We start from the raw sequence: 23,609 nt of genomic DNA on the forward strand, positions 1-23,609 counted from the left end.
TGTATATAAAATGAATACAAGGAAACATAGCTTAATCAAGTACAAAATACTCAAAATTTATTGATATAAAAGTGCACTCACATATAAAATATGCATTAAGGCATATAGGAGATCCAAAAGCATACACTGCAAGGTTGCACTGTAGAGCGGCCGAAGAGCGTGGTGATGTCACGTCTGGTCCTACTCGCATTTCATCATATGTTTGACATCGTCAGGGAGGACACTTGCTAACAAGTGATTAGAATGAAATAGATGAAAAGCACCATAGGGATTGCAGGCATTTACTTCCACATTAACCAGAACCAGAACCTCTCCAATCCTATGGAACTCCTTACCCCTATCTGTGCGATTATCTCCCACTCTTTTAGCTTTTAGGCGATCTCTGAAAACCCTCCTTTTCAAAGAAGCCTATCCTACCAGCCCCTAATAAATGTACCTCCATTTTCTCCATCAACCCATCCCCCAGGGTTATTGCCTTTTGTTTCACTTTAGATTGTAAGCTCTAACGAGCAGGGCCCTCTATTTCCTCCTGTTCTTAACTGTATTGTAACTGTATTGTCTTCCCTCAAATTGTAAAGCGCTGCGCAAATTGTTGGCGCTATATAAATCCTGTATAATAATAATATTAAAGGTTTACAAGCTGGCAGAGGTTTGCACAGGGGGTGTGCTAGGTGTGGCCTGGGCACACCTTAATCACTCTGTGTGGTGCCGACTCCACCTACTGCCTGTGCTCCCCCCCCCCACAGTGCTGCTGGCTTCCCTCCTTCTCTTCTCTACCCTCAGCTGCTTTAAGGGAAGTTTCAAGATGAAGAGTGGGGGAAAGGGCTAGTAAATATGCCATTTATCGGCCCCTTCCTTTTCTAAATGAACACAGTGAACACACTCACTGTGTTTATTCATAACAGAAGCATAGTAAACTGTGTTTACTATGATTTAGTTTGTGAATGAACAGGAAGTCAGGACTTCCCAATGATTAACTGTCCAGTGCAGCTGAGGCTGCAGAGAAAGGCATGTGAATTTGAGCTCTGCGGTACACACCCTAATGCAATAGGCTGTGCATACCTATGGGAGCTGGGCTTCTCCATTGTATGTTAATGAAAACTGGACTCAATCTCCAACCCAGCTATTGTGACAGATCATGCTGAACTAACTGAAAAAAAATGCTTGCAGTCAATCATGACATCTTCTCCTCAGAAACATCTAAAAAATATGATTTTTTTTGGCATGCTGTGTGAATAGGAACACAAAACAAACATATAGTGGGATTTTCTAAATTTTAACTACAAAAGTAAAAATACACTTTAGGATCATTGTCATGCTGCTGAGGAGGACATGCTGAGGAGCACAGTTATCATTTGTTTTACATTAACCTCCCTGGCGGTATGATTGTTTCGGATTTTAGGTGCTGAAAGCGGTACAATTATTTTGCATGTAATTCTTAAGAATGAGCAGCCCAAACCAACTATTTACATATGATTTTTTTTTCTGTGCGTTCTTCTTTATAACATCTCGGGTATGATAAAGTTTGAAACACAAAATCAAAAATTATAATATAATAAATAACTATAAATAAGTTAAAGAGTATATATATATATATATATATATACATACGTATACATATGCTATATATATATATATATATATATATATATATATATATATATATATATATATATATATATATGTATACACACATATATATATATATATGTGTGTATATATATATATATATATATATATATATATATATATATATGTGTGTATATCTATCTATCTATCTATCTATCTATCTATCTATCTATCTATCTATCTATCTATATATATATATATATATATATCTATATATATATATATATATATATCTATATATATATATATACTGTGTGTATATATATATACTGTTTATATATATATATATATATATATATATATATATAAAGTACAGTAAAACTGCAAGAAAGGGCACTGGGGGGCAAACTAATATCAGTTTATTTTATTTTGCAATGAAATCAGTGTGCTTGTGTGTATAACTTTTCAAATTTCCCGCCAGTTCCACCCCCCTGGGAGCGTCACGTCGCAGGAGACAGAAGCCGGGGCTGACAAGCATTGGGCGGTAGATCCGGCCGCCGCATGCCGAAGGCACACATCGCTGGATCCCGGTGACAAGGTAAGTAACCTCTACAAGGATCCAGCGATGCTCCCTGGCAGTACCCCGATTGTGGCTCGGGGTTACCGCTTATGGCAGTGAAATCCCACCCTGAGCCACACTTGGGAATACCGCCAGGGAGGTTAATAATTTCACAGACATGACATATAGGGGGAGATTTACTAAAACTGGAGCACTCTGCATGGTAGCCAATCAGCTTTGAACTTCAGTTTGTTCAATTAAGCTTTGACCATAAAACCTGGAAGCTGATTGTTTTTTATGCAGAGCTGCTCCAGGTTGTGCACTCTGCAATTTTGGTAAATCTCTCCTATAGAGACAGGCATACCACAATCTAAAATTAGACCTATAGACATCAGAGGCAAAGAAGCAGATTTTCCTTGTATAAGTTATTGGTAAATTATCTGTAGAAGTACAGTCAACTTGTGTAAGATTATTTACACATTGTCACAGTACTCTAAGGCCCTTTTCATATAGGGCAGATCAGTTTTGACGGACTCCGCTTGCTCAGCAGGGGGATCACTTAGTTGATCCCCGCTAAGCAGGCAGATAACAGGTCCATATCTGCTCAATGCGCAGAGACGGACCTGTCAGAGTCCAGCTCTTCTCTATGAGGAGATTGGATGACATCCGCCTCCCTGTATAGGTCAATGGGTGGCCCAATTGGGTCCTCCTGAAAAATAGACAGACAGACCCGATCGGTCCGATTGTGTGAAAGCGGGCCTAAACCAGGTTAAGTCCAGTACAACCAAGACATAAGTGCATTACTTGACTATGTGGAAGCTTCACATGAATTTTAAGAATATAGTGATACATAATTATTGTGAGGATCATTATTCTGTTTTTGGGGAGTGATACAGCATTTACTAATTCATATTTCTTGTTGTCCACAGCTTTGCATAGAATTACTTAATAACATTCTGGCTGCTTATGTGGGTTGAACCATTTCCAAGACCCAGAGTTCCTGACAACTTACGTTTTCAATTACTGTAACTATTTAAACTTTGCAAGGCTTTAAACCAAAAAATAACCTTTAATTATTTTCTGCTATACATGCTGTCAAACCATGACATTTAAAATGCAATTCACGTTCTGCCAAGGATGACATTGCCAAGTTTTCACAGTTTTCACAATTCTGTGAACTTAGAGAAAGTAACTCCGCTACAAGGGAAAAAAAAATGATGAAATAGCATGCATAAATAAATGTTAATTATAAAGGTCATGCTTCAGTGGGGAAGTTTGTTAACAGGATCTTCTGTTTAACTTATAATGAAAAAACATTTCAAACTCACATTAAAAAAAAAAAAAAAAACCCATATTTATATTACATACATATACACACACGGTATACTATATATACATACACACATGATATTGATGGTTGGTATTGACATACTCCGTTGATTCAAAGCCTGTTTGATCATAGAAGGTAACAATAGTCCACCAGAGCAAGACCAGGAACACATGCGCACACTGCGCTTCCTACAGGACAACTCTGCATACAAGTATGTTTAAAGCAGTAGTAAACCGCTGAAAAACAAAAAAACAAAAAAAAAAACCTGCAAGACAATAGCATAATATGCTAGTATGCATTGCATACTAGCACATTACAAAAAAAACTTCCCTTAGAACGAAGCCCCCGCAGTGGCTCCCAGTCACCGCTGAGGGGGCTGACATATTCCTTCTGTGTTTCTTCTGGGTTTGCGGTCAGGTGATGACGGCATGTGTTCGGAAGCCCTTCATTCAGGCAAGGAGCTTTGAAGTCCTGGCACGATACGTCGGACCTTCAGAGCGCATGTGCCGCTGATGTCAGAGGCTGCATGCAGGGTGAATATCTCCTAAACTGCGCAGGTTTAGGAGATATTCATTTTACCTACAGGTAAGCCTTATTATAGGCTTACCTGTGGCTAAAAATCACCAAGCGGGGTATATCATCTTTCTCATGCCTTCAAGTGGTTGTAAAGGCTTATGGTTTTTTTTAATCTTCATGCATTCTATGCATAAAGAGAAAAACCTTCTTTGTTCTGTTCCTCCATGTCCCCCAATACTCACCCGCGCCTCCTCTCGATCCAGCAATGTGCACGGGAGCCTCGGCTTTCCCGGCTGTCCCGGGTCTCTCTCTCCTCATCGACACACACAATGTCAATCCCAGCCAGTGAGCCAATGAGGAGAGAGCGGGATGTGGAGCCAGGCTGCGGCTCTATTTGTCTTATGGACATATACAGCTGGGCTCAGGAGTGAGCATGCACCAGCGCCTCCATGGCAAGCAGCTTTCTATTGGGGACAATAGTCAATGGGGAGGTGCCAGGAACGCCGGCAGGGGATCCAGGAAGAAGAGGATTGTGGCTGCTCTGTGCAAAAATATTACACAGAACAGGTAAGTATAATTTTTTTTTTTTTTTATAAACACAGAGCCTTTAATATCACTTTAACCACTTTAGCTCTGGAAGGTTTACCCCCTTTCATGACCAAGCCATTTTTTGCGATATGGCACTGCATCACTTTAATTGACTATTGTGCGATTGTGTGACGCTGTACCCAAATAAAATGTATGTCCTTTTTTCCCACAAATAAAGCTTTCTTTTGGTGGTAATTCATCACCTGTGCGGTTTTTATTTTTTGTGCTATAAACAAAAAAAGACTGACAATTTGAAAAAAAAAAACATTTTTTACATTTGGCTATAAAAAACATCCAATAAAAAATGTAAAAAATCAAATTTCTTCATCAATTTAGGTCAATATGTATTCTGCTACATATTTTTGGTTAAAAAAAATAAATAAAAAAATCCCAATATGCGTATATTGATTAGTTAGCGCAAAAGTTATAGCGTCTACAAACTATGGGATATTTTTATTTATTTTTACTAGTAATGGCAGCGATCAGCGACTTTTAGCAGGACTGCGACAAATCCGAAACTAAGTGACACTTGACACTTTTTAGAGGAACCAGTGACACCAGTACAGTGATCAGTGCTAAAAATATGCACTGTCATTGTACTAATGACACTGGCAGGAAGAGTTTAACATCAGAGGGTTAAATGTGTTCCTAGGGAGTGCTTACTAACTGTGGGGGAAGTGCTTGTACTGTGAGAAGACAGAGATCCGTGTTCCTGCTTAGCAGAAACACAGGATCACTACCTTCTCTTCTTACAGAACAGCGATCTGCCTTGTTTACATAGGCAGACAGCTGTTCTGCTTCTCTCTAAAACGATCAGTGGGTCCCAGGGGACAGCAAGTCTGACAGACACGCTGATTGGCTCCCATAGTGTCCAATCACAGTGGGAGCATGTCACCAGTGCCCCTGACCTGGAAGTGCAGAACCATGTACAGGTATGTGATTCTGCACAGGAGAGCTGCCTTGCCGCCATATATATGCAGTATAAGGTCAGCAAGCAGGTAAAAGTATAAATAAAGACAGAGTGGAGATGGATTTGAACACCTTTCAGTTTTTATTGCAGTCTGTGTCCCTGTTAGGGAGATTCACCCTCTCTATTTATCCCTGTTTATCATTGAAAGTGAAGGTAAAAAATATTCCCAAATGGGTTGTCCCCAGAAAAGTAAGAGGGGAAATCTTCCAATGGGGATACTAGTTCTGGTGACATGGGGGTCCCCAAGGGATTCCCTTAATTTACAGTGATTTCCTTTACCTTTCTGTTTTGGCTATAGGTCAGGAAGTGTAGCCAAATCTACCCAGTGGGATACAAAATGTAAAAAATGGCAAAAAATAAACTGGGGTTATGACCCCTACTTACGATATACAAAATGAAAAATAAATATTTGCTTCTATCGAGAGACAGTAGGCGGAGCTCCAGGATATGTAAGCATTGTGCAGCCAATCACAGTGTGGCATGACTGCGAGCTCTGCCTACTGGCTTGAGGCATAATGAGTTATTTAACCTTCCTAGAGGTATTCCCGAGTGTGACTCGGGGTTAGATTTTAGAGCCAAAAGCGGTAACCCCGAGCCACACTCGGGGTAGCGCTAGGAAGATCGCTGGATGCTGGAAGAGGTTTTACTTACCTTTTCTCCGGGATCCAGCGATGTATGCTGGCGGTATGCGGTGGCGGAGCTTCCTCCCGATCGTCTGCGAGCCCCGGCTTCCGTCTCCGGCGACGTGACGTCCGCCAGTGGGTGGAACCGGCGGCAAATTCAAATGTAAAACACACCAAACACACTGATACCATTCAAAATAAAATAAAATCACATTACATTGCCCCCCAGTGCCCTTTCCTGCAGTTTTACTGTACTTTTTATGTAAATATATGTGTATATATATATATATATATATATATACATATTTATTTATATATATATATATATATATATACACAGTATATATGTGTATATATATATATATATATATATATATATATATATATATATATATATATATATATATATGTATATATATATATATATATATATATATATACGTATATATATATATATACACACATATATATATATAGATATATATATATATATGTAATTCTTGTGAATCAGCAGCCCAAACCAACTGTATACATTATATATATATATATATACACGTATATATATATATATATATATATATATAATATATGTATACATAATATATGTATACATACATATATATTATATATATAATAAATGTATACAGTTGGTTTGGGCTGCTCATTCACAAGAATTACATGTAAAATAATGGTACCACTTTCAGCACCTAAAATCCAAAAGAATCATACCGCCAGGGAGGTTAAAGCCCCAGCTCCAGCTGGCATAGAGAGGTTAACGTCTCCCCTATAGAAAACTGTTATAATTTCGTGTCCAAACACAATTTTAAGTCTTGACATATTTAGTATATATTTACTCAAGTCACAACTGCTATGATTTATAAAAAAAAATGTGAAAATCATATTGTACTTGTGTACACTAAAAATAATTTGATTGTATTTTTAACTAAAAATATAGATTTGAAAAAACCTGCACTAAGGTTGTACAACATAACAAATTACAACTACAATCTTTTCATTCAATGGGTTCTTTGCTTTTAGAAATATATAATGTTTTGGGATTCTAAGTGTGTTTTCATGTAAAATATGTGTTCTTTAGCATTTGTGTGAAAAGCAAAAAACAAAACAAAAAAAGTTGAGTTAATAGATTACCACTAAGTGCAATCATAGCTGCAAGAATTCAAATATTGGAAACTTAACCATGAGTAGAAGATGATCATTGCCAAATTCAGACAGGGAAATAAATGATCTGGTATACACATGCTGCAACCAACAGAAACACCTTGCTTGCCAACCAATCTTGGAAAAGATCCAATCATTCAGGAAGATACCACCTAAAATATTGTTATTATCCCCCTGGTATAAGGCCAGCATCTAGGATGTCTGCTCAATGGCGAAACATGTTTGGTCAAAACAATCAATTGTGTTTATGGAAATGTAGTTTCGTAGTTTACATCTTCCAATTATGATATCATGTTCACAGCTAGCCTAGGTTACCTATTGTGGTGTATTTCAATGTTTGCTTTGTTGCCATACTTTGCTGGGTGAAAGAGATAAATCAGACAAGAAAGTGAGTGGAAAAACAGTAGACATACATGTGGCCTACAGAGGAGTCTGCATTATTTTAGGAGATGTGCCATGATGTTATGCATTAGGCAATTGGTTACTAATATAAACAATAAACAATCAGGAAACATAAAAATAAGAAAAATAGTATTAGTTCACTAACTCAAAAACGATGTAAAAAAAGGCATCATTGTAATGATATGTGAGAGGCTGAACACTGGATACTGTATCGCTGAAGAGTGAAGCCAGTAAATTAGTTCTTCTGGCTTTTCTGGCTAACATGTGTATGCCCTAGAGGGGAATTCCTGCTCAGAGAAGAGCGAGATGTCTGTGATTCTTAGAAATAGGTGCAGTGAACCTTCCAGAACAAGATTCACTCTTGATTATTACGTGTACTGAAATGTGTTGGCAATTATTTGGAGGGAAAAAAAAAAGAACTGGAATCTATTATTGTCTCTCATTATCTAATTCTCTGGTGATATCACACATTCTTTTAATCCCTGGATCACATTAATTAAGATGTTAACTATGCCTTGGCATGTTTCATTTTGGTAAAAATGGAAATGGTAATGATCCATAGTCTCATTTAGAAGGGTTTCTTCATTTTGACAGTTTGATGATACATAGAACATCTCTTATATAAAGATATAAAAATCTGCACTGTAAGGATTGTTTTATATAAAGTGGAATGCCAACCCGAATTTTGACTCCAAGTGGAAGGACTCTAGGATGTGAAGGTGCATCGTAAGTGTTTTATTGGTTAAACCAATGTTTCTCAACCTTTTTTGAGTATAGGCACCCTTTAAAATTTTGCAGAATCTTGAGGCACTCCAGCCTGAGGACCTGAGGAGGACCAGGAAGTGCGCCCGAGTGCACAGGCCTTTTTGCGTGTTCCCACCATTATGTTTTTTCAAATTCACTGCTCTATGTGTGTAAACATTCAAAAAGGTGCTGGCATGATTATTACAATTGTACTGTACCAAAACACATGGTATGCATTTTAGTGGGTGCAAACACACACGCATTTGCTAGATGCTTGGAGGTGCCATTAGGAATTATTGGCACCCGTGCACATCTGAAAAAAGACAGCACATGATTTTGCATGCGTTACTGTTCTGCATCTGGTAAGAACAAGCTCCTGTAGTTTGTGAGACAGAGTTCATTGGTCTGTAGGTTGTAAATCCTCTCCCCTCAAATCTCCCCTGCTAGCACAAATTCCCAAATCCTTCCCAGCACAAATTTTGCCCCCACCCAAATCCTCCTTCTTGCACAAATCTGCCCCAGCACAAAAGTGGGAGATTGGAGGAGAAAGCTGAGAGGAGGTGTAGGCTGTGCTCTCCCTCCCACTCTTTCCCTCTCCAGCCCCTCTCCCTCCTGTCCATACAGAGGAGTTAACACAGGATCACCCAGACTGGACTGTACAGGGTTTGATTATCACCCCCTAACCATAATTTATGCTGTCGGGACTGGAATAGTCCAGGGAGGAGATGGTAATCAGACCCTGCACACTCTAAACTGAGTGATCCTGTGGTAACTCCTTTGTACAGATAGGAAAGAGGGTGAGCACAGCCCGCACCTCCTCCTGGCTCTCTCCTCCTCTCTGCTGCAATCTTTACTCCTATCAACGGTTAGTAGGACACAGGCAGGTCGCACAGCTTTCGCGGTTGTTGGCAAGAGTACAGATAGAAGGCAGAGAGAGCCAGGAGGAAGTGCAGGCTGTGCTCTCTTTTGCCTGTCTGTACAGAGGAGTTTACACAGAACACACTCAGATCAGTATATACAGGCAATTTATTGCACCCCTGAGGACTCTTCATGGCCCTCTAGGGTGCCATATCACCCCAGTTGTGAAACACTGGGTTAAACTACACATATACTCAAATGCTAACATAAAGCTATATTAAAACACAACTCCAGCCTCAAAATGTTTTTTTTTTAAACCCAAAACTGTAATATATTGCAGCTTACCAATCCTTAGATGTAATGGCTGCATTAGTTTTCTTTTTTCTTTAGGCTTTTTTCCCTCGGTTATCACCTGGTGATGTGTCCAGTAACACACCTCCTGTATTATAGTGCCCCACCCTGGATGAATGAGCACAGCATTGTCAGTCTGCAGGGAGGGGAGTGTTAGATGTACTAGCAGATTTAGATACACTAAAGCCTCAAAAAGAAAACGAATGCACCCAGCACATCTAAGAATTGGTAAGCTTCGGTATAATAAATGTTTGCTTTTGGGTTTAATACCACTTTAAAGCATCTGTCAGGTTTTATGCCGCCTGAGTCTTTTTCACATTTTCTTAGGACAGAGATTGATGGTAAACCTCTCCAACAGGCACAAAGACAAAAACATTCACACATTTTGGGTAGCATGAGGATGGTTTAAATCACCTGATTTAGGTATAAACAATCTTGCTGGGGTGGTTAGGCAAAGAAGACCAAAGGGCCATAAAAAAAAAAAAACTTTCTTGAAGAAAAAAAACTGTTTCTGGTGTCTTCCAGTTCTACTCCATATAAACAAAACTCCATGCCATTTTGGTCAGGTTCTGGTGAAAAGGGAGAATATTGTTCAGGTTGGCTGTCCCCCTCCCTCAACGGATATCATAACTAAAATTGACTGTTTTAGCTAATTCTTTAGTCTTTCATTCCATCCCAACAGGAAAAGACCTGCTTCAATATAAGCAGTCTTGACGTTACTGCTCTCTTCAATAACACAATCAGTTTGTACTGCAATACTTTCCCCTTTACTGCACTAATGGAAGATGCATTATCAAAAATGATACCCTAATAAAAACAATCTCAGAGATGATTCTTCGTAATAAGGAAAGTTTTTTTTTTCTGTTTGAATAAATTGCGTTCCTTGGTAAAGAATTGAGGCACTAATCATGGTGATACACAAATATGCATTTCAAGGATGTCTTTTTTTTTTCCTCTTTTAAATTTTAGGTACGCTACCTTATATAGGGCCCAACTTACCTAGATCTCAGTATGTTTCAACAACACTCATAACAATATATAATTTATCTGTTTAACATGTGTTGTCTCTTGTAGCTGACATACATCTGCTAACAATGGAGGCTTTCACTAAAATGATGTTGGAAAAAGATAGCTCCATTTACAGTAATTTAAGATCAAGCCGTGTAGCTAACATGCATTCGTTTATGTGTGTAGAGTTAATCCCAGCAAAAAAGTCTATTTTTAATCGTATAAACACAGAAAAAAATGTGTGCTTAGTGCATAAAGGAGTAATGCAGCAACCTTTATTCCAGACACAAGGGAATTACAAAAATAATTAATCTAAAGGTGCGCAAAACCAATTTCTCTGTAGTGATGTAGTGCAAAAATATGTGTATGAAAAAATAAAGTTTACTTATATTAAAACATAATGAACAATGTGCATCAAATAAATGGTGAAATAGCAGTCCCATAACATATACTGTAATTTACTTATGCATAACCAAGAAGTAAAATGTAAAATATACAAAGGTCCAAATGTGAATGTCGAAAATAAGGAAAGTCCACATGTAAGAATCCCAAACCATGGGAATCTGCTAAAGTTATTACCTTGCATGAAGGGTATACTCAATTTATATTCCTATTTGAAAGAACCCACAATTACCAAAACTGGCAAAACTTGAAGGGTTTGACTTTTGAAAAAGGGCTGGAATTTTTTCTCCAACAGCTGTATGATAATGATGTTTTACTTCCTTCTAACACATTAGCACAGAGCAGATACCTAACAGGCTATTGTTTCAGTATCTTCAGCTGCATCATGCTCTACAGAGCCAGGCAGTGACATTCCTGGTAAAGGGTAACTCCACTTTTGTGGGGGAAAAAAATAGTAAATAAAGAAAATACAATATAGCATATACAATTGCGACACAAGTTATATTGTAATTGAATGTTATTAAAAATTATCTTTCCTTTTTATTAGGCAATATCACAACCAGGTTTTAGGACCATGTTAATGGTGTGTTTTGCCTTTCTTCTTTTTCTGACCTTTCCTTTTTAATCTGCAGCCGCTCTAATTTTCTGAAAATGCATCCAATATGGCAACCTGGAGGTGTTCTGTACACAGAATGTGTACTGACCACACCCCAGAATCATCATTTCCTGCTTGTTTGATTGGCTCCCCAATTTTCCCAGAAGTCTGCACTAAGATACAAGTCAGATTTCAGGCATCCCCGCAACAGACATTTCATTTTTGGTGAGATACTGCCAATAGGAACACTTCTAAGGGGATGCAGGCCCAGCAGATTTAATAATTAGTGCTTTGGAGCTGCACAGCTGGTTGATAATTGTGAAACCACTCCCATTAAACCCACGCAACACAAGGGCACAGAGGAACAAACAATGATTTCTTCAGAATAACAAAAGGTAGGAATCTGCAACAAAGGTTGTTATAATACTTGCCATGTACATAGATCACCCAGAGGGGAATGTTTTTTTTTTCAACAAAAGTGGAGTTACGCTTTAAAGTATAACCCCTCATCAATTTTACCTATGGCAGTCTTAACGACTTGCTCCAAAAAAGGCTTAACAGGTGACTTATGCTCTATACTCAAGACCTAGGTTCCCTGAATGATGAAGAGTGGACTGAGGCTTGGGGAACTTTAACACAGGTCTCTTTGTCTTCCTCACAATGCCTGACCAACCCAGCTGTTCATTGTCTATTCAGTACACTATACCCCAAATAAATTGCACCCTTGGGGAAGGACAGTGCCCCCACAATGTCCCAGATGTACTATGGCCATGGGTACCCTTATCCACATGTTATACATCTTGTTCCCATAAGAGGGGAAGTTCTGCTTTAAGGGCTGCTCACCCCTATACATGCCACATTTGGAATGTAATTTATTTTAGGGGGGGCGGGTACCTAGTTCTGACAGGTTCCCAGCTCCCACTACCGCTTGGAGGGCCGCAAGGCCCAAGAGGAAGTTCTCCTCTCCCCCTCCCTCCTTTTAATCTCCTGGGACACGTCACAGGTCCCAGAAGATTGCCTGGCAAATGAGGAGGCAAAGTGTGAATCGTGCATATGCAGTGCGCACCCAGCTGTGAAGCTGCAAGCTGTCACAGCTGGGTGCCCACACTTGTGATGCTGGTGTCGGGGAGGGGTGGGGAAGAGAACCAACGGTTTGGGTAGCCGCATCGCTAAGAGATCAATAGCACAGAAATCATCCAATTGGGGATGATTACTAAAACCACATAATTTATTAAAAGTAGATATACTCACAAAGGTTACAGAGTAACACAGGCAAAACACACTACACCAGGGATCAAAAGTGAGTGTACAACATCATATGCCACTGGCCTCCCCCTATGCGCATTTTGTCTGGTGCAACAGACATCTAAAGACGTCCGCTGCACCAGGCGAAATGCGCTTAGAGCGAGGCCACTGTTACTGTGTGACTTTTGCGAGTATATCTACTTTTAATAAATCATGTGGTTTTAGCATACTACTCTATGTTGTTACTTTGAGGTGATGGCTTTGGATAACCAGTGAAGGGCGATAACCAGTGGAGGCAGAAGAGTCAGTGGTATCCTGAGTGGTGGCTCTACCCTGTTGATCTCTTAATATTTAGAGATCTATACTGTTCAGTAGGGGAAATGGCAAACTTGTCTGTGAGGTAGCTTGGGATTCTTACACGTGGACTTTCATTATTTTCAAGATTTCACATTTGGACTTTTTTATATTTCTCTTTGAAGTTAATTTCTTCGTTGTGCATAAGTGAAATATATGTTATGGGACTGCTATTTCATCATGTATTTGATGCACATTGTTCATTATTGTTTAACTACTTCCCACCTGTGCTATAGCTGAAAGGTGGCCACAGCGCAGGCTCACATTTCCGGTAGGGAATCCAGTGGCGACCTCCCGTGATCGCACTTCCCGCACGCCCCCTGCAGTGTGCATCGGCACGGATCTATGATCGCTGTGTCCTTGGGACACAGATGATCACAGACAGGGGTAAAGAGCCAATCACAGTGGCTCTTTACCATGTGACCAGCTGTGTCCAATCACAGCTGATCTCAGTGCAAATAGGATTTGCCGGTTATCGACAATCCTCTCCTCACGCTGACAGTGCGTGGGGAGAGGAGAGCCGATAACTGGCAAATCCACACAGGGGCAAAGGGGACATCTACACTGATAATCAGGGCACTGATCATCAATTTCCTGATAATCAGTGCAGCCACAACAATGCCTGCAAGTGCTGCCAATCTGTGCCCACATGTCCTTCCAATCTGTGCCCATCAGTGCTGCCAATCAATGCCAATCAGCACCCATCAGTGCTGCCTGTCAATGGTCATCAATGCTGCCTGTCAGTGCTCATCACTGCCACCTATCAATGCTTATCAGAGCTGCCTATCAGTGCCACCTATCAGTGCCCATTAGTGTTGTCTATCAGTGCCCATCGGTGCGCCTTTCGGTGCCAAATATCAGTGCAGCCTCATCTGTTCCTCCTCATCAGTGCCCATCAGTGCAGGCTATCAGTGCCCATCAGTGACAGAGAAATATTACTTATTTCGAAAATTTTATAACAGAAACTAAGAAAAAATTATAAAAGTTTTGTTTCGGTACAGAATTGCATGACTGCGCAATTTTTATTAAAAGTGTGAGAGCGCTGAAAGCTGAAAATTGCCCTGGGCAGGAAGGGGGTGAAAGTGTCCAGTAGACAAGGGGTTAACATGAGTTACTTTTATTTTTTCACACACATATTTTTGTATTGATCACGAAAGAGATATTGGTTTTGCGCACCTTTTTAATTAATTATTTTGAATCATGATCACATAAAAACTAATTTGATTTAAAAAATGTCTGATGGATTAGTGCATTGACCCATGTGCCACCCATGTGACCCATGACCAATGCAAACAGTATTATAGTTTCATTGTGCTATTGTTTGTTTTTATATGCTTCAACAGTCTTGGCGACTGACTGCAGAGGAAATTATCTCATGATCAGGCAATGGTGAGAACATATGTGACAATCAATTCACAAAGGTTTAACACAAGAATTAGGATCTTTATTTTATACATGACAGTAATTTCCAAATCTAATTGGGCTGTAAATAATTGTCAACTTTTTGTTTTCAATAAGCACCCTTATGCTATTATGTTAGCTTTATAACTTGGGCCTATAATGTGCTTTCCTGTTATCTTGTTCCATTTTTTTAAAGAGTACTGTAATGGAAAAAAATTGTAACAAACACAATGTTATGAAGAGGGAAAATATGAGAATTAGATGCTTTGTTTGTGTCCTTTTAACTGATAAAAGCTATAGTGTATTTAACCACTTCCATACCGCTGGACGTCATATGACGTCCTGGGCTTTAAGTGGGGATATATGAATGATGCCTGCAGCTGCAGGCATCATTCACATATCATTTTTTTTAGCCAGCAAATCCATTCACCATAAGAATAATCAAAGCGGCTGTTCAGCCACTTGATCTTTCTTACAGGCGGCTGGAGGGGACATCCCCCCCTACCGCCGCCCTCTGGTGCTTATATCCGCTCTACCTTTTGCAATCGGTGAGTCGGAGAAGGAATCGGCTGCAGGCGGAAGTACATCATAGAGACTGCGAGGACCAGATGGTCCCTGGCAGTCTCTATGACTCTAGGAGGCCTGGCAGTTTTACATACTGAACTGATCTCTTTTTTTTTTCAGGTTTTCTAGCCTGTAGGAGAGATCTGAGGTCTTATTGACCCCAGATCTCCCCATAAAGATGACCTTTCATTCACTATTCCTATTACAAGGGATGTTTACATTCCTTGTAATAGGAAAAAAAGTGATAAAAAAAATTAAAGGGAAAGCGTAAAAATAAAAAAATAAAAATAAAATAAACAATGAAAAAAAAAAAATTAAAGTGCCCCTGTTTCTGCATGCTTGCACGCGGAAGCGAACGCATGCGTTCGTCGTGGCCACATATGTAAATAGCATTCAATCCATACATGTGAGGTATCGCCGCGAACGTTAGAGCGAGAGCAACAATTCTAGCCCAAGACCTCCACTGTAACTCAAAACTGGTAACCTGTCTAAAGGGTCGCCTATAGAGATTTTTAGGTACCGAAGTTTGGCATCATTCCACGAGTGTGTGCAATTTTAAAGTGTGACATGTTAGGTATCTCTTTTCTTGGTGTAACATCTTTCACATTATACAAAAGAATTGGGCTAACTTTAGCATTTTGTTTGTTTTTATTTAAAAAAAAACGCGTTTGAAAAATTCCCCCGCAAATACCGTGTGACAAATTTGCAATGACCACCATTTTATTCTCTAGGTACTCTGCTAAAAGAAAATATATAATGTTTGGGGGTTCCAAGTAATTTTCTAGCAAAAAAATAATGATTTTTAAATGTAGGAGAGGAGTGCTGGAAATCGGCCGATATGGAAGTGGTTAAAAGTTACAACAGGCCAACTTTACAGCGGCATTAAACCCAAAAGCAAACATTTATGATATTGCAGCTTACCAATGCTTAGATATGATGGCTGCACTAGTAGAATTTTATTTCTTCTATTTTTACCTGGGGATCCAGCTGGTAAGTCTGTTGTTTTTCAAAAGAACAAGCTTCCAGATATTTCATTTTACAGAGATGAGATGAGCATTTAACACTGACAGGGGTGTTTACAATGATCATCTTTCATTTATGTAAAACCTTTATCCCAAAAGGAAACACCTTTGCTCTAACTGCTTATAAAGTGTGAGCTCAGGTTTGGCTTCAGTTTGTTAGTGTATCTAAATCTGCTAGTACATCTAGCAGTCTCCTCACTATGCTGCTGTCCAAAGGTGCCCCCTGTGCTCATTTATCCAGAGTGGGGGCACTCTAATACAGTAGGTGTATTACTGGCTAGATCACTAGAAGAAAACAGAGGGAAAAGGCCTAAAAAAGAGGACTGATGCAACCGCTACATCTAAGGATTGGTATGCTGCAATATATTACATTTTTGATTTTGGGTTATATACCGCTGTAATTGTAGGAAAGGTTCACACTGGAAGTGGTGGGACTGCATTGGGTGACTTTCCAGCACAGTCGCACTGCATGATTTAAAAAAAAAAAACTGAACAGTGTGATGCATTGAGATCAGCGCATCTGCATTGTGGTCACCCTACCGGACCGCACCACACACCCACCACAAGTGGTGTGAATGGACCCTTTTACTTTTAGCTGACTACCATGACAGTGCTAACAGCCCTCTCAAAACTATCCTAAAACCTTTGTGAATAAAAACTAAAAACAAGCACAAATGACTACATTTTTACATGCCTCCTTTACAGCATATCATTTCTACGATTCTACAGGTGCTATATACACAATAGCTAGTAATTGCCAGAGACAGAACTGGAAAAAGGGGGATCATGTGTTTTTCCCAAAAAATAACAGGGGGGCGCATTCACATGAAAGAATTTGGAAGCTTATACTTCCTTTATTTTTCCTGCCAGCAAGATGGTAAACTGCTGGTACATCCAATACCAACAAAAGCCGGTAAGAATTCCATGGGTGGAAATATCTTTATATGATATATTCAAGGTGCTCTACAATCAGGGAGCTAATATTTTAGAATTAAGATTAAAGGGTAACTCCACTTTCGTGGGGAAAAAAATTGCAAATAAAGAAAAAACAATATAGCGCATACAACTGCGACACAAATCATATTGTAATTGAATGTTATTAAAAACGACCTTTCCTTTTCAATCTACAGCTCTGTAATATTCTGAAAATGCAATGCAATATGGCTACCTGGAGTGGCTCTGTACACAGGCTGTATACTGACCACACCCCAGAAACATTTCCTGCTTGTGTGATTGGCTCACCAATTTTCCCAGAAGTCTGCACCAAGATACAAGTCAGATTTCTGGCATCCCCTGCAACAAAAATGTCATTTTTTGTGAGATACTCACAATAGGAACACGTCTAAAGGAATGCAGGCCCAGCAGATTTCCTCATTAGAGCTCTGCAGGTGTCACAGCTGATAGATAATTATGAGAAACCACTCCCATTTGACCCACTCAGCACAGAGGAACAAACAATGATTTCTTCAGAATAACAAAAGGTAGGAATCTGCAACAAAGTTTGTTACAATCCTTGTAATGTACAGAGATCACCCAGAGGGGAATGTTTTTTTCTCAACAAAAATGGAGTTACACTTTAAATTATATAATTTTGAGGGAATATCAGTGATAGTTAGTCCTTTTAAAAAACATACATTAAATATATTCGGAAATCAAGCCTAGCACTTTATTTTCTACAGTCATAAGCTAATTCACACGTACGAAGTGAAAAAAAAAAAATGAACTGACAATGACATACTGTTCCGTATTCATCACTTAATAATGTAAGGTTGCAGCATATGCACAAGAAATTTATATCCCAGGGAAAAGAAGTCATTGAAGACAAATGGTATACGTCTTGAAGCAAATTATTAGCATCCATTATTAAAAGGTCCTGCCTCGAATTGTGCCTCATTCTCATAGGAATACAAGGTAGATGTGTGGAAAAATTAGATGAACTACAAGTTCTGTCTTGGGAAAGCACTCTGAAGATAATTTCCAATGGCCCATACTGCCAGCAGCTTGTGTTATAACCAGGAGTATATTAAAATGCTAAGGCTTCAGATCAACACATGTATTTAAACATTCTTTTTAAGCATCATAAGCTTGATTTTACATGCTAAAATGTTCTTTTCTTTTTCTAGCTGGGCACAGAATGGGTAAACTGTACAAGATGTTATACTGTAAATACGTATATGAAGTGTTCCACTCTGCAGCAGGTCTAACAAATCATTACTAAGTGAGGCTACGACCTTAGCAAAAAGTTGTCATGGAATTGACAGCGTTACTCTACAGAGGAAGTCTTAGGCAAATAAGAATGCACATTACTTCCACATCTATGGGGAAAACCCCACAGTGTAATTCATTTTTATACTACTGTCACTCAAATGGGGTACACACTATAAGAAAATCGGGCGAACAATCGTCCAATTTTCCTCATTGTTTCACAGCAAATTGAAAGCGAGGAACGGAAATTCATCCAAAAATTCTCACACCACAAAGGCTTTTTTTGTTATTTATTGTTTCTAATCAGGCGCAGACTTAATATTCAGATTTTTCAGAAAATCATACGAAAACGGAATGCATTAAATGAAAAGGGTTCCTTCGGCTTCCGTACAAGAAACATTTTGGGGTTTGTCCCTTTGGGAATTTTCATGCGAAAAGTCGGGATCACCTGTCGAAAGTTGTGTACACGCCATACAAAAATCGTACAAATGTTCCTCAGACAAAAATGTTTGCCGGCTTTCTTATAGGGTGTCCTTGCCTTCACACTTTGCACCAATAGCCATACAACAAAGATAAACAGCTTCCAACAACAGGGTTACTTTATTTTATTGGCGTATTCTTTTCTGCTTTATTAATTAATAATATTATTTGTTAGCTATAACATATTACTCCACATAGCTCTGTACAATTTCCAGATGGTTCAAAGCTTACGTACAACCAAAAACGGAAAAGAATTGCAGCTCTCAAGTCTTTAGATGAGGTGGCTGCATTAGCTTTCTTTCCCAGGATTTTTCCTTTATTTTTCACTTGATAATCCTGCAAATAACACACTTACTATTCCTGGGTGGCTACACTCACTCCTCCACTGTAAATATGGAGGGAGCCATGGTTGCCACCTTTACTGGACTACAAACATGTCTTACTTTCCTAATCTCAATTACAGAGGGGAAGGGGGATTATTTATTTATTTATTTACAGAAGAAAGATAATATTGTTTTTTTTTTCAATTCCTCTCACAGGAAGTGACCACCAAGCTGCAATTTTGGCAAGATCAACAAGTATGATCTGTATTTCCTAAAAATGTTCCTAGCTTGACAAAGAAAAACCAATGCAGTCATCGCTTCTAATGGTGGCCATACATGTAAAGATTTTCTTTTGTGGGCTGAACAAAAGAAATCTAACAGATTCCACCATCCAACCTAACAGCACATAGAGAGGAATCTCTCGCTGTGGGCTATTGTATTCCGACAGCCGGTGGCACCAACAAGGCCACCAATGAAACTAAATCGGCTGCAATTTGATGCAAGTATGGCCAGCTTAAGGACTAGTAAGTTCTAATATATGACATTCTTGTTCGTATGTTTTTTTAAATACAGTACTTTAATGAAATCAGGAAAAATACTGCTTTCGTCAGTAAGGTTTTCTTCTTGATTTATGGGTTTGAGTCACAGTCCTGGAACAAGTATGCAGATCAGGAAAGTCAGAGAAAAGTAAGAAGTCATTATCTGTGCACTTGTTGGTCTAAAATGCAAAGCACTAAGATAAGGGGCTCAGTATTACTGCTAAGTAGCTAACATTTACAAAAGAAAGTTACCTACAACAACCTGGATTTATATGTCATAGAATGGTTTACTCTAAATAATATAAGGGAGTTTTGCTTTCGTCTCTTTTTCTGGATAGCAGAGCTAAGTGGAGAAAACATATTTTTATTGTTTATTGGCACCTGATTTAGCTTATGCCATTTTCAATCCTCTTTAATCATTTTCTTAGATAAATGTAGGACAACACTTCAAAGAGGCAGAGACGTGTGTGACCTCAGTTTAATGTTGGAAATTGATCCACTAGAGTAGCGGTTCTTAAACTGCAGTCCTCATGCCAGTTATGGGCATCAGCTTACTTGAAACTGGCCTTTCAGCATCAGTCGCCCCGGAAGCTTTAGGGCCAAGAACTGAGCTAACCACATGACCCCTGATTGCTCAGTTCTTGGTCTTCACTGAGCAGGGAGCAATGACGGTCAGTCATCGCCCTCTGCTCCCCGCCCCCAGTGCTCGCCGGAGCGCCGAGCTGAGGACGGGTTGGGAACGGCTGGCTCAGACTCCGATGTGCCAATTAGGCATCTAGGTTAAGCTTAACCTTTAAAGTTGGGATACCTTCTTAGCCTAGGACTGGCTCTGTGATGTCTAATGAATCTGGGTCACAGGAGTGCAGAAATATGTGCACTCCTCCAAAAACCTCCAAAAAGCGTTGGCAATATTTCTCTTTAAATGGAGTTTCTCTCAAGAGGTCATGCAGTTGAGCAGAAGAGAAGCTGGTGTTGTGGTGAACAGGGGAAAAGTTAACGCAGAACTTCACCCTAAAGGGGAAGTGCTTCTATTATGTCCTCCACCCTCCTCCTCTACCACATTTGGCATAATAACATTTTTTGGGGCGAGCGGGTACCAGGTTTTGAGTCATAGGTCCCAGAAGGCTGCGGGTCCATTCATAAAGCGCAGCTTGGCTCACACATGCGCAGTGGGAAACTGGCTGTGCAGGCACAAGGGGTCATAGCGGTCTTCCCACAGTAAACATGCCAACGCCGAAGACCAGTGAAGACCCGGCCTGGGTGAGGACAGAGCTAGATCCCTGGACAGGTGAGTGTCCTTTTATTAAAAGTCAGCAGCTACAGTATTATTTCTTTCTAAGGTTAAGATCCTCTTTAAATTTGAAGTTGTTAAAATACTTGAAGCTGCATATGTAGGATGCAGTAGAGAAGTTGGCAATGTTAATTTGTTCATATGAAAACATTCTGTCTGTAAAAATGATAATGCCATGACAGCTTCTCCAGTCCGATCTCATACACTGACAATCTTTAATATGTATGAAAGCATTGAGAAGTAAAATACCTACTGTAATTAATGCAACAATAATACATTTGCCTGCATTTATCTATGCTTTAAACATTATATAGCTTAACAATAAAAAGAAAGTGATGCAAGGTTTAGAGCCTGTGTTTATTAGTATAGTCTGTATGTTGTCTTCAGTAAAGAATCACACAGCTTGACAGGACTGTTTTTCTTTCTAGGAATACATTGTAACACAACAGCACCATATCCTATGGCTAGTACGAGAGACGTATTTTATATGTGCAGTGGGTGTTAGTTTGTCATCACAGCTGTGCATTTAGCAGATTCTGACAGACAGCTCTTCAGTGACTTAGAAAAAAACATTCTACTTGGCGTCAAGAAGTCAGAAACATATATTACAGCAGATAGAAGCTTGAAGACTTCCCCATACAAGAAAAAAAAAAGAAAGAAAAAAAATCTGAAAATACTGAATGTGGAGTTATTATTATAAGCAATCTTCTCTAATATGAACAAACCAACACACAGTATATCAGCGCAACATGTACTAATTATACCACCACTACTCTACAGTGATATTTACTAACTTGTCTTACAGGTTAGTCTGACCAGGGAGGCCAAGATTGTCCATTCTCTCCTAGATCTGTCATTTTTAAAGACTGAGAGGGAAACCAAGCAGAACTTACCAAACATTCAAACCTTCTACGCCTCATATTATTTTATCCCGAGTGGCAGCTTTAGGCTTCATGCACACTGGGGTTAAAAAAAAAAAAAAAAAAACAACAGTTCCCCTGGCAAAAAAAAAAAAAAAGAAAAACGCTCATGTAGAGTGTTTTTGTACACAGTTTAGACAAGTTCAGGAGAGTTTTGCCAGAAAGCTCCAATTAGAAACGCAAACCAGAAGGGTTTTTTTCTTGCCTCTAAACATTGAGCTCAAAATATGCCTGTAACCACCCTGATGTGCATAGACACATAGGATAAAGGCCCGTACACACGATAAGAAAATCTGTAGGGAAAATTGGTCCGACGACCGATCTGCCGATTTTCGGATTGTTAGTATAGTGCTTTCGACAGCCAACTCTGACTTTTCGGCTGATAAAATCCTTATGTGCAGCTATATAATTTTTGTCGTCCGTAATACAACGTACGATTTTCGTCTGATTAGTACAGATTTCGACAGAAAAAAATCTTAAGAGCAAGACTAGGCATACTCAGAGACGAAAGAACACATACAAGCAATCCAACACATGACATCACTTCTGAAGTAGAATTCTGTCGTACGGGAAAATTCATATGAAAATAACCTCTTCACTTTCCACATCAGACTAGCATGCCACAAAAAACGGACGACAGATCGTTCGATAATCTGATCGTGTGTACAGGGCTTAACACTGAGTAGTAGAAGCAATTTTTAAGCCAGTGTGCATGGAACCTTAGGATCACTGTAAGTCAGATGGAGCTATGCTGTGTCTGTGTTTATCTCCATCACTTCATCATCATCACTTGACTCAGATATGTAAATTACTACAAGCCAAATAGGAGGAAGTGGCAGCACACATGTCCTAATTTGTTTGAATTCTTCCAGAGGCATAAGAACCCCATAAGCCTTGTGATTTTCCACTGAAAGGATTTTTTTTTTTTTTTAATTGCACTGGTATTATGGTATGTTTAAAGACATTTTTAGCAGTGTTCCTTCAAATGGCTATAGACAGTTAGCATTGCATTAACAATTTTAATGATATCTAATGTAATTGTCATTCTGTTTTGAATTAAATTGTATTTTGGTGAATGCATGCACAGTGAAAGAACTGATCTTTTTTCTCTGAAAAATAAAAAATCACCAAATCAGCAGAGATTTTACAGCATTCTTAAATGTCTCTGTTGACTCTTATGGCTTAACCTTCATGCTACTTGACGACTGAACGTTGGTCACATTTCTAGAGAGCATCTTTTATGTACAGTTACTTCCTTAGGCATTATGTGATATAGATAATCAGAATAATGAAAGGCCCTAATGAATTTAAAATCAAAGTGATAATACTCACCTTGCACATAAAGTCCATTTTGTTGCACTGAGGCATTTACTATTGGGTATGTCTTTGGGTAATTTGCCCCTGTTGTCTGCCCTGGAGGAGGCTGTGGAGTTCGCCTCTGCATTATATTTAAGGAAGCATTCATTCTTCTTGGGCTCAGATGATGAGGTGAAAATCTACAAGACAACAATGCAATACTTCTGGTAAATTGTCTAAACGGAACACTCTAAAGTAAAAACCCAAATATCAAC

At 39.1% G+C, this 23,609-nt stretch overlaps 1 protein-coding gene across 1 annotated transcript in view; it reads right to left on the bottom strand.

Moving 5' to 3' along the window:
* GLIS3 (GLIS family zinc finger 3) overlaps nucleotides 1–23,609 on the bottom strand; it is a 529,924-nt gene that overhangs the window by 30,450 nt on the left and 475,865 nt on the right. Inside the window, exon 9 of the mRNA XM_082243469.1 lies at nucleotides 23,371–23,534. Coding sequence (XP_082099595.1) covers nucleotides 23,371–23,534 — 164 coding nt within the window. The remainder of the gene's footprint in view (nucleotides 1–23,370; nucleotides 23,535–23,609) is intronic.

This window comes from Pelophylax lessonae (assembly GCF_965119305.1).
Source record: "Pelophylax lessonae genome assembly, chromosome: 1".
Classification (NCBI taxonomy): domain Eukaryota; kingdom Metazoa; phylum Chordata; class Amphibia; order Anura; family Ranidae; genus Pelophylax; species Pelophylax lessonae.